The sequence below is a fragment of the Tachyglossus aculeatus genome, chromosome 23, assembly GCF_015852505.1.
Source record: "Tachyglossus aculeatus isolate mTacAcu1 chromosome 23, mTacAcu1.pri, whole genome shotgun sequence".
Taxonomy (NCBI): Eukaryota; Metazoa; Chordata; class Mammalia; order Monotremata; family Tachyglossidae; genus Tachyglossus; species Tachyglossus aculeatus.
Window position 1 is genome coordinate 18,649,214 of NC_052088.1, and position 13,280 is coordinate 18,662,493.

The 13,280-nt window shown below is 41.1% G+C and overlaps 1 protein-coding gene across 2 annotated transcripts in view; it reads left to right on the top strand.

Annotated features, from left to right (window-relative positions):
• XRCC4 (X-ray repair cross complementing 4) overlaps positions 1-13,280 on the top strand; it is a 273,201-nt gene that overhangs the window by 52,884 nt on the left and 207,037 nt on the right. For both annotated transcript variants that reach the window (XM_038765724.1, XM_038765723.1), the window contains exon 3: positions 8,047-8,222. In XM_038765724.1, coding sequence (XP_038621652.1) covers positions 8,047-8,222 — 176 coding nt within the window. The remainder of the gene's footprint in view (positions 1-8,046; positions 8,223-13,280) is intronic.

Below are 13,280 nucleotides of genomic sequence, written 5' to 3' on the forward strand. Positions count from 1 at the left end.
CTGTAGATAATAATAATAATAACGATGGTATTTGTTAAGCGCTTTCTATGTGCAAGGCACTGTTCTAAGCGCCCGGGGGATACGGGGTGATCAGGTTGTCCCACTTGGGGCTCACAGTCTTAATCCCCATTTTACAGATGAGGGAACTGAGGCCCAGAGAAGTGAAGTGACCTGCCCCAAAGTCACCCAGCTGACAATTGGCGGAGCCAGGATTTGGGCCCCTGACCTCTGACTCCAAAGCGCGGGCTCTTTCCCCTGAGCCACGCTGTTTCCCTGATGGCACCACCGCCCTTCCCGTCTCACAAACCTTGGCATTATCGGTGACTTCTCTCCCTCACCCAACCCACTTGTTCATTCCATCACTAAAGCCCGCCGATCCCCCCTTCACAACACAACTCAGATCTGCCCCTTTCTTCTCTATCCCAATTGCCACCACGTTAATATAATCACTCATCCCGTCCCTCCTGGATTACTGCCACAGTCTCCCTGTTGACCTCCCAGCCTCCTGTCTCTCCCCACTCCAGTCCATACCTCGCTCTGCTGGCCAGATCATTCTTCTACAAAAGCGTTCAGAACATGGCACCCCGTTCTTCAAAAAGCTCCAGTGGTTGCCCACCCATCTCCGCTTCAAACAAAGACTCCTTGCCATTTTTAAAGCACCGCACGGGCTTGCCCACCTCGCTACTCTCCTCCTTCAACCCGGCCCACACACTAGACCGGCTCACTGTGCCTCGGGTCTCACCTGTCTTGCCGCGGAGTCCTGGCCCACATCCCGCCTAATAATAATAATAATATTGACATTTATTAAGCGCTTACTATATCCTCCTCAAATCTGACTCTGCCCAACTTCAAAGCCTTACTGAAGGCACATCTCCTCTGAGACCTTCCCAGACTAACCTCTCCCCGTTTTTCCTCATCTCTCAACCCCTTCTGTGTCCCCCTGTCTTGTTCCCTTTGTTCTCCCCCCTCCCAGCCCCACTGTCTCTATATGTTGCCAACTTGTACTTCCCAAGCGCTTAGTACAGTGCTCTGCACACAGTAAGCGCTCAATAAATACGATTGATTGATTGATTGATGTGCACCTCTGTAATTTATTGGCATTGGTGTGTGTCTCCCCCCTTTAGACTGTGAGCTCCTTGGAGGTAGAGAATGTCTCTTTATTGCTGTACCTTCACAAATGCTTAGTACAGTGCTCTGCATACAGTAAGTGCTCAATAAATTCAATTCTAGACTGTGAGCCCACTGTTGGGTAGGGACCGTCTGTATATGTTGCCAACTTGGACTTCCCAAGCGCTTAGCACGGTGCTCTGCAGTAAGCACTCAATAAATCAATCAATCATATTTATTGAGCGCTTACTGTGTGCAGAGCACTGTACTAAGTGCTTGGGAAGTACAAGCGCTTGGGAAGTACAATAAATGCGATTGAATGAATGAATAAATATGATTGAATGAATGAAAAAATACAGTAAATGGGAAGGTGACGTTCAATCCATGATTTTGAAGTCCAGCCCAACAGCCAAACCACTGGTCAAGTCCTATTCATAATCAAAACCATCCATTATTTTGGCACTGCTGTTTATCCTGGTGATATCATTAGTGTGACTTTTACCAAGATTTAGCATTTCTCAAAGTAGTAGCTCACTTTCTAGGACAAAGAAGCCTAAAAAAGATCCTTTTTTGCAGTATTTGCATGTATTTATAATAATGTCTGTCTCCCCCTTTAGACTGTCAGCGCTATGTGGGCAGGGAATGTTCCTGTTAACTGTTATATTGTACTCTCCCAGGAGCTTAGTACAGTTCCTTGAGCACTCAATAAATGCAATAGAATGAATGAATGAATTGTATGGCTAATCTAAGATAGTGTTCTTGCTATTTTTACCAGAAATTATCGAGCACTTCTTCTTCAACTGTAAAAGCTGGTATCTGTTGAGTTGACAGCAGAGCCGAAATGGGAGATTTGGCGAGGCGGGGCAGGGTCTGTCAGGTTCATTCATTCAGTCACATTTATTAAGCGCTTACTGTGTGCAGAGCACTGTACTAAGCGCTTGGGAAAGTACAGTACAACAATAAACAGTGACATTCCCTGCCCACAGATGTCCAGGTAGCTTTGAAGTGGTGCCCCACATCCCCAGGACACTGACACTGATATTTATGTTCTCTGCAGTTTGTTTTTGAACCCAGGGATTTCAAGCTGTTCTGGTAACAGAGATCCCGTGTTCCGGGAAAAGAAATTCACGCAGTGCCTTTCTTCGCTCAATTTTCACATTTGTCATTGGTCAGGATCACTTCCCAGATAGATAAGGAGCAGTCAGTCTTTTTCCCATTTGGCCGAGGACACTGAGGCCCTTAGAGAAGTTGTTGCAAATGTCCGTGGCTAACGATAATCTTAGAAAATGATCTTTCTTCAGCTTGTTTGAAATGGTATTGGAAGCATGAGCGGGCTCAGGGACATCTCTTAAAATATCTTTAATTTAGCATTCTGCTTAGAGTCAATTGACCGTATTTATTGAGCACCTACTGTGTGCAGAGCACTGCGCTAAGCGCTTGGGAAGTGCAAGTCGGAAACAGATAGAGACCAGATATATACCGGAGTTGGTATATACGTTCCCTGCCCACAACGAGCTCACAATCTAGAGGCGTAACTAAGAAATTGGTTTCTGTGGGCGATATCTTAGGTGGGTGGTAGATGTCTCTAAAATCTCCAGTCTGCGCATCAGGCAGAAACTCCTCATCCTGGGCTTCAAGGCTGTCCATCCCCTCGCCCCCTCCTACCTCACCTCCCTTCTCTCCTTCTCCAGCCCAGCCCGCACCCTCCGCTCCTCTGCCGCCGCTAACCTCCTCACCGGGCCTCGTTCTCGCCTGTCCCGCCATCGACCCCCGGCCCACGTCATCCCCCTGGCCTGGAATGCCCTCCCTCCGCACATCCGCCAAGCTAGCTCTCTTCCTCCCTTCAAGGCCCTACTGAGAGCTCACCTCCTCCAGGAGGCCTTCCCAGACTGAGCCCCTTCCTTCCTCTCCCCCTCATCCCCCTCTCCATCCCCCCCATCTTACCTCCTTCCCTTCCCCACAGCACCTGTATAGATGTATATATGTTTGTACGTATTTATCACTCTATTTATTTATTTATTTGACTTGTACATATCTATTCTATTTATTTTATTTTGTGAGTATGTTTGGTTTTGTTCTCTGTCTCCCCCCTTTTAGACTGTGAGCCCACTGTTGGGTAGGGACTGTCTCTATATGTTGCCAATTTGTACTTCCCAAGCGCTTAGTACAGTCCTCTGCACATAGTAAGCGCTAAATAAATATGATGGATGATGATGATGCAGAGCACTGTACTAAGCGCTTGGGAAGTCCAAGTTGGCAACATATAGAGACAGTCCCTACCCAACAGTGGGCTCACAGTCTAAAAGCATGTGCCACATATGTGGCGTATGTGTGAATATGTGAATTGAATATATGGCATACGTGTCGTGTGTATATGGCATAAATGCCACACATCCACACAAACAGACCCCCGTTCCCCTATCTCCCCCAGCTAAATGGCTCAATTAAATGAGGGAAGACAGCCGCAAGCAAGAGCTGGGAGGGGAAGGGGAGTTAGAGAAAGCAGCTTGGAAGAATTTAGGGGAGAAAAGGTATGGAGCCAAAGGGAGAGCCAACTTCCTTTCCTACCAAGCGGAGGCTTGTCTAGGGAAAGTCAAGGAAAAGCTTCCCTCTACCCCATTCATAGGCCTAGGAGTCAGAAGGACGTGGGGTCTAATCCTGGGTCTGCCACTTTTTTTTTTACAATAGCATTTATTAAGCGCTTACTCTGTGCAAAGCACTGTTCTAACCACTTGTCTACTGTGTGCCCTTGGGCAAGTCACTTAACCTCTCTGTGCCTGTTGCACCATCTGAAAAATGGGGAGTCCCACGTGAGCCCCATGTGGGACAGGGACTGTGTCCATCTAGAACCTGTATATATGTTTGTACATATTTATTACTCTATTTGTTTATTTTACTTGTACACATCTAATAACCTGTATATATGCATATATGCTTGTACATATTGATTACTCTATTTATTTATTTTACTTGTACATATCTAATAACCTGTATATATGCATATGTTTGTACATATTTATTACTCTATTATTTATTTTACTTGTACATATCTAATAACCTGTATATATGCATATATGTTTGTACATATTTATTACTCTATTTATTTTACTTGTACATATCTAATAACCTGTATATATGCATATATGTTTGTACATATTTATTACTCTATTTATTTTACTTGTACATATCTAATAACCTGTATATATGCATATATGTTTGTACATATTTATTACTCTATTTATTTATTTTACTTGTACATATCTAATAACCTGTATATATGCATATATGTTTGTACATATTTATTACTCTATTTATTTTACTTGTACATATCTAATAACCTGTATATATGCATATATGTTTGTACATATTTATTACTCTATTTATTTATTTTACTTGTACATATCTAATAACCTGTATATATGCATATATGTTTGTACATATTTATTACTCTATTTATTTTACTTGTACATATCTAATAACCTGTATATATGCATATATGTTTGTACATATTTATTACTCTATTTATTTTACTTGTACACATCTAATAACCTGTATATATGCATATGTTTGTACATATTTATTACTCTATTTATTTTACTTGTACATATCTAATAACCTGTATATATGCATATATGTTTGTACATATTTATTACTCTATTTATTTATTTTACTTGTACGTATCTAATAACCTGTATATATGCATATATGTTTGTACATATTTATTACTCTATTTATTTTACTTGTACATATCTAATAACCTGTATCTATGCATATATGTTTGTACATATTTATTACTGTATTTATTTATTTATTTTACTTGTACATATCTATTCTATTTATTTTAGTTTGTTAGTATGTTTGGTTTTGTTCTCTGTCTCCCCCTTTTAGACTGTGAGCCCACTGTTGGGTAGGGACCGTCTCTATATGTTGCCAACTTGTACTTCCCAAGTGCTTAGTACAGTGCTCTGCACACAGTAAGCACTCAATAAATACGATTGATGATGATGATGATTTATTTATTTATTTTACTTGTACATATCTATTCTATTTATTTTAGTTTGTTGGTATGTTTGGTTTTGTTCTCTGTCTCCCCCTTTTAGACTGTGAGCCCATTGTGGGGTAGGGACCGTCTCTATATGTTGCCAACTTGGACTTCCCAAGCGCTTAGTACAGTGCTCTGCACACAGTAAGTGCTCAATAAATACGATTGATGATGATGATGATTTATTTATTTATTTTACTTGTACATATCTGTTCTATTTATTTTAGTTTGTTAGTGTGTTTGCTTTTGTTCTCTGTCTCCCCCTTTTAGACTGTGAGCCCACGGTTGGGTAGGGACCGTCTCTATATGTTGCCAATTTGGACTTCCCAAGCTCTTAGTACAGTGCTCTGCACACAGTAAGTGCTCAATAAAGATGATTGATTGATTGATTGATCTAGATTACGTTGTATCTTGCCCTGTGCTTATTACAGTGCCTGGTACATAATAAGCCCTTAACAAATACTACAATTAGACCCTTTTTGCCTCCTGCTCATCCTAACCCTGGTGGGTTCTCTTCCCAACCTTGGCCCGTTGTTGGGTAGGGGTTGCCTCTATTTGTTGTCGAATTGTACTTTCCAAGCGCTTAGTACAGTGTTCTGCACACAGTAAGCCCTCAATAAATATGATTGAATGAATGAATAAAACATGTTGATCTTTCTGGTAACCAAACATCTTTCCTAACAATCAGGCAATGGTCTTTGAGTGCTTACTGTGTGCAGAGCATTGTACTAAGCACTTGGGAGAGTACACTAGAGTATTATTTTATTTTGGCTTTATTTTATTTACGGTTTTTGTTAAACCAGGAACTGTACTAAGCGCTGGGTTAGATCATCATCATCATCATCATCATCAATCATATTTATTGAGCGCTTACTATGTGCAGAGCACTGTACTAAGCGCTTGGGAAGTACAAATTGGCAACATATAGAGACAGTCCCTACCCAACAGTGGGCTCACAGTCTAAAAGGGGGAGTTAGATACAAGTTAGATACAAGGGGGGTTAGATACAAGTTTATCAGTCCCTGTCCTACATGGAGCTCATGGGGCTCACGGTCTTACTCTCCATTTTGCAGTTGAGGTGACTGAGGCACAGAGAAGTTAAGTGACTTGTGCAAGGTCACACAGCAGACAAGTGGTGCAGGTGGGATTAGAATCCAGGTCCTTCTGAGTCCCAGACCTGTACTGTATCCACTAGGCCATGCTGCTTCTCGGAGTAGAGTCGACACAATCCCCATCCTCAGTGAGGTTCCTGGGTTAAAGTTGTGTGTGTACAAATTCAAATGCTGTTCAATGGAAGTATGGATTAAAAACAAAATAATATGAGTATCTTTGAATGGAGACTAATTTAGGTTAGTGGTGTACATTTCTAAATGATTTATCTTCTGGGTAGTTATTTATTATTCTCTTTATTTGAGGAAATTGCATTATTTGTATAGATACCTGGTTTGGAAAAGACCAGTTAATTCTCCCAAATCAATCGTATATTTTGAGTGCTTACTATATGCAAAGCACTCTACTAAGCTCTTGGGGGTGTAATAATAATAATAACAATGATGGCATTTGTTAAGCGCTTACTATGGGCAAAGCACTGTTCTCAGCACTGGGAGGTTACAAGGTGATCAGGTTGTCCCACGGGCGGGCTCATAGTCTTCATCCCCATTTTACCTTGGCCCAACAACGGTTGGGTAGGGATTGCCTGTATTTGTTGTCGAATTGTACTTTCCAAGCGCTTAGTACAGTGCTCTGCACACAGTAAGCCCTCAATAAATATGATTGAATGAATGAATAAAACATCTTGATCATTCTGGTAACCAAACAACGTCTTTCCTAACAATCAGGCAATGGTCTTTGAGTGCTTACTGTGTGCAGATCACTATACTAAGCACTTGGGAGAGTACACTAGAGTATTATTTTATTTTGGCTTTATTTTATTTACGGTTTTTGTTGAGCCAGGAACTGTACTAAGTGCTGGGTTAGATACAAGTTTATCAGTCCCTGTCCTACATGGAGCTCATGGGGCTCACAGTCTTACTCTCCATTTTGCAGTTGAGGTGACTGAGGCACAGAGAAGTTAAGTGACTTGCGCAAGGTCACACGGCAGACAAGTGGTGCAGGTAGGATTAGAATCCAGGTCCTTCTGAGTCCCAGACGTGTACTGTATCCACTAGGCCATGCTGCTTCTCAGAGTAGAGTCGACACAATCCCCATCCTCAGTGAGGTTCCTGGGTTAAAGTGTGTACAAATTCAAATTCTGTTCAATGGAAGTATGGATTAAAAACAAAATAAAATGAGTATCTTTGAATAGAGACTAATTTAGGTTAGTGGTGTACATTTCTAAATGATTTATCTTCTGGGAAGTTATTTATTATTCTCTTCATTTGAGGAAATTGCATTATTTGTATAGATTCGTGGTTTGGAAAAGACCAGTTCATTCTCCCAAATCAATCGTATATTTTGAGTGCTTACTATATGCAAAGCACTCTACTAAGCTCTTGGGGGTGTAATAATAATAATAATGATGGCATTTGTTAAGCGCTTACTATGTGCAAAGCACTGTTCTAAGCGCTGGGAGGTGACAAGGTGATCAGGTTGTCCCACAGCGAGGCTCACAGTCTTCATCCCCATTTTACAGATGAGGTAACTGAGGCACAGAGAAGTTAAGTGACTTGCCCAAAGTCACACAGCTGACAGTTGACAGAGCCGGGATTTGAACCCATGACCTCTGACTCCAAAGCCCGGGCTTTTTCCACTGAGCCACACTGTGTACAGTCTCATGGGTTGGTAGAAACATTCCCTGTCCTCAATTAGCTTACAGTCTAGAGCTCCAAGCAGCTTCAGTCTTACATTATTAGGAGTTCATTTCCAGCTTTTCTAGTAGACTTTTCATTTTCTTCCAGTGTCTGAAGTGGATATTTCCCGAGAAGCTGAGGACATGGCAATGGAAAAGGAGAAGTACATCGATGAATTGAGAAGGGCGCTGGTTTGGGAAGAAGGTTCAGCTGACACGTACATCTTCGACTTTCGTAAAGAAAGTGGTCATTTCTTCTACGAGAAGAGCCTGAAAGACGTTTCAGTAAGTACGAATTTCCCATTTTACATGTAGTAATCTGAGCTCCAGGGCTGAACAAGAATAAATTGTGCTCTGTGGGGAAAACAAGAGGCATAGTGCCAGCAGAGCCCATCCATCCCAGATGAACTTTGGCGATTGCTGATTTCCAAAAGGAGGCCAAGTATGTTTTACCTATTAAACCAATAAACTTTCAAAATTACTTATGTGGCATATTTGGTCAATGATTTTGGTATCCTAATGACTGGTGAGAGATCCTCCTCTTGGTAATTTTTTCTTACGTTTTATTGCTAGGAGTTCACATATTTCATGCAGTATGTTTTTTAAATAGTGTCTATTGTAGTGGCATATTAAAGAATTCTGTTTTAGTTTAAAGGCTATGTCTAACATCTACCCTATTTCCTGGAGCGCACGCTTTGTTTCTGAAGTTTTTAGACTGTGAGCCCACTGTTGGGTAGGGACTGTCTCTATATGTTGCCAACTTGTACGTCCCAAGCGCTTAGTACAGTGCTCTGCACACAGTAAGCGCTCAATAAATACGATTGATGATGATGATGATGATGAAGTTTTGCTGAAACATTCCAGCTCTTATTCATGAGGAGACAGGACTGTCAAGCTTTATTCATTCATTCATTCATTCAATCATATTTATTGAGCACTTACTGTGTGCAGAGCACTGTACTAAGCGCTTGGAAAGTACAAGTTTGTGGATTCAGTACTCTAGCGTGCAGTCAAATTGCTATCTCGATGTCTTGGCAACTGCCTGGATTCTTTGGTCACGGCCTCACCTTATATCTTTCTATTTAATGTGTACTTCGACTCCACCCAGAAAAGAATTGGCGTGTTTCGAGTGGTTTTGAGGTGAATCCTAATGATTCATTAGGTAGGTGTACAGCCAATTAATTTATCCAAACCTGTATGGATCTAGTTATCCCATCTGGGAACCCACTGTTGGGTAGGGACTGTCTCTATATGTTGCCAATTTGTACTTCCCAAGCACCTAGTACGGTGCTCTGCACATAGTAAGCGCTCAATAAATCCGATTGATGATGATCTGGGAGGAAAATCTATTCCAAAGGTAAAATTATGCTCACAGTGTACTCTCATTCAAATAACTGTAGATGTTTTTGCTTCACTCCGCAAGGGCCCAGGAACTCGAAACCACGTCTCTGTGGCAGAGAGGCCCATTCCAAGGAATTTGTAGCTGGGGGGGATCAGGAAACCTGGCTTCTTCTGGTCACCGAAGCAGGATCTGAGATGAAGGTGTCAGAGTGGAGAGTGGAAGGAGGAAGGGAGGGAGGGATTGGGAAGAAGAGGAGTGTGGGAATTAGGAATAATAATAATAATTATGGTACTTGTTAAGCGCTTACTATGTGCCCAGCATTGTTCCAAGTGCTGGGGTAGAAACAAGTTAATCAGGTTGGGCACCATCCCTGTCCCAGATGGGGCTCACAGTCTTAATCCCCATTTTACAGATGAGGTAACTGAGGCCCAGAGAAGTCAAGTGAGTTGCCGAAGGTCACACGACAGGCGTGTGGCAGAGCCAGGATTAGAACCCAGGTCCTTCTAACTCCCGGGCCGGTGCTCTAGCCATTAAGCCACACTGGCTGTGTGACCATGAGGAAGGCAACTTCCTAATGCGCAAGTTTTTCCTTGAGGAATATAATCACCTCTCTCTAACCTCACATTGTTATGAGAATAAAATAGGATTATGTAGGTAAAGCATTCAAATTCCCAAGAGTAAACACAGTATTGTCATTTTTATATTGGAAAAACTGCGGTATTTCCTAGATGACTATGATTATCCCAGGATATTTTTAGGGCTCCAGAGGTAAAATGTGTGCAGCGTGGCTTAGTGGAAAGAGCACGGGCTTTGGAGTCAGAGATCATTCATTCATTCATTCATTCATTCAATCGTATTTATTGAGCGCTTACCGTGTGCAGAACACTGTACTAAGTGCTTGGGAAGTACAAGTTGGCAACATATAGAGACGGTCCCTACCCAACAGTGGGCTCATGGGTTCAAATCCTGGCTCCGCCAACTGTCAGCTGTGTGACTTTGGGCAAGTCACTTCACTTCTCTGTGCCTCAGTTCCCTCATCTGTAAAATGGGGATTAAAACTGTGAGCCCCACCCCCATGGGACAACCTGATCACCTTGTAACCTCCCCATTGCTTAGAACAGCGCTTTGCACATAGTAAACACTTAATAAATGCCATTATTATGATTATTATTACCGAAGTGCTATGAGCTCTTTTACTAAGGAAAAATCTTCAGGAAAACAGTTTCTACTGGAACTCAGTTGGTGTTAATGGCCCTTGCATCGATTATACCAGTGATATATTAGTCATGTGTAAAATCATCAAAAAAAGGTAAAACAGTTCACATTATATGCATCATTGTAGGATATATTTTGTAATGGGTCGAACAGTTCACATTATATGCATCATTGTAGGATATATTTTGTAATGGGTCGAAAACCCCTTCATATTGGTCTAATCATTGCTTTATTTAGCCATTAGGACTTACGTGACCCATCTTACTAATTTTTGTGAAAAATAAGGTAAGCTAAAGGAGATTAGACAAAGTTGTTTCAAAAACTGCCAAGAAAACTGTATATCAATGCCATCTGTCTTTGCGGTTTGGGGATATCTGCAATCAAAGGACAGTTTCCCGAAGAAATATGAAAGTTGGAGTGAAGTCTGCCTGTGTTAATGGTCCATGCTTCCACTATGCCAAAGCTTTTGTCATCATTTTAATGATTTTCAGGTTTGTAGTAACCTGGGTTGAAAATATATTTTGGTATAAAATTGCTGCACAGAGAGTCTAATGCCTCTTATTCCCTCAATAAGTTGATTCAAGCTCATCTGCCATTTTTACATCGGAAAAACTGTGCAATTTCTGTCTTGAGTAAATGAGGACTGTCAAACTAATATCCCAGAATTATCTTACTTTGTTAGACAAAAGCATACACCTTGGTACCATTACTGCTTTATACTCCTAAGAAATCAATCATTACTGACAAAGTTTTGTCTTTGGTAGGTCATTTCCTGTTTTTCATTTACAATTTTAGTCTTTAATTGGAAGGTAAACCCATTTCTCAATATATTACAATTTTTTGGTGGGTGCTTTGGAGAGAGATGTTTTGTCATTAGGAAATTATAAGCTCTTTTCTAGATTTAAGGGCGGTATCTTTACCAGATTATATTTGCTTTCAGGTGTTTTTTAGTTCATTAAAATAGTGTTTTGGTTATCCAGAATAAATACAACTGACCGACTGACTGAATGAATGAACTTATACCCAACAAGAGCTTTATTCAGTTTGGCAGGATTAAACTCTCTGATTTTCCGGTGTAGAGTGTTTGTATGTTAAGGGATTTGAATTCACTTGGTTAGAACAATAGATTCCACCTCTTTACAGAATTTAGATTGGCATTTGAAATGGCATGAGTCAATCTTTGGGGGGCCGGATTCAAATCTGAATGCACACATTTAAATACTCCCAGTTTATCTATATTAAGCATCAGTAGCTCGTATTTGGCAGAACAACGTGCATGACAAAAACTTTGTAGGCTGGCTTTTCGTGCTTTGGTAGACCTTTTGCCTGTGTAATCAGTAATAGACTCTCAAGAGTACAACATTTGGAGGAATTACAGCAAGAATAAGTATACATTTGTAAATGTACTATGTTTGGGAAACCACAGAAGATACTTTGACTGGAGGCCTGGAGGAGATCGTGCCAGCAGAGTTTCAGTTTATGTTTAAATTCATCACCCTTTTCCAAAAGCAAAGCATGATATTCTGTTCCTTTCCTGCGTTTTCCTACTCTCCCTCTCTAGTTTTCAGTATGTGCCCCTTTGCATTTAGGTATTAAAACAGAGTCCTAGGTTGCTTATAGACTATTCAATAGATGATATTTTCCTTTTAGTTTTGATAATAATAATAATAATAGCATTTATTAAGCACTTACTATGTTCAAAGCACTGTTCTAACCGCTGGGGAGGTTACAAGGTGACCTTGTAATAATAATAATAATCCATTTTTAATAATCCATTTTAATAATCCATTTTTCTGGCTTACATGGATTCGCCATCTCTGAATGAGACCCTGAGGGTAGATTACACACCCGTTAAAGTCTCTTCGCTTTAATTCAGTTCTATAGCATTTGGTCTAGTTTCCAGAGACATAGGGCACCAAAATAGTTGATTTATGGTGAATCTTCGTGTTTCACCTCCTCACGATATAGGAAAAGTTCACCTTCCCATTTCAGGTATCAGGCTTTTTTTGGTAATAATAATGATGATGACATTTGTTAAGTGCTTACAATCAATTAATAATAATATTTATTGAGCTCTTGCGGGGTGCAGAGCCCTGTACTAAGTGCTGGAGAGAGTACATTATAGGGAAGCAGCATGGCTCAGTGGAAAGAGCACAGGCTTTGGAGTCAGAGGTCATGGGTTCAAACCCCGGCTCCACCAATTGTCAGCTGTGTGACTTTGGGCAAGTCACTTAACTTCTCTGTGCCTCAGTTACCTCATCTGTAAAATGGGGATTAAGACTGTGAGCCCCCTGAGGGACAATCTGATCACCTTGTAACCTCCCCAGTGCTTAGAACAGTGCTTTGCACATAGTAAGCGCTTAATAAATGCCATCATTATCATCATCATTCTCTGTGCCTCAGTTACCTCATCTGTAAAATGGGGATTAAGACTGTGAGCCCCATGTGGGACAACCTGATTACCTTGCCCACCAGCGCTTAGAACAGTGCTTGGCACATAGTGCTTAACTAATGCCATCATTGTTATTACAGTACAACAGAGTTGGTAGATATGTTCCCTACCTCCAAGGAGTTTCCTGTTTGCCAAGCCCTGTGCTAAGCGCTGCGTAGATACAAGTTAGTCAGATTGGACTCAGTCCCTATCCCTCAGAGGGCTCACAGTCTAAGTGAAAGGTAGAGCAGGTATTGCATCCCCATTCAGCCAGCGCTTAGAACAGTGCTTTGCACATAGTAAGCGCTTAACAAATGCCATCATTATTATCATTATTCAACAAGTAAGGGAGCAT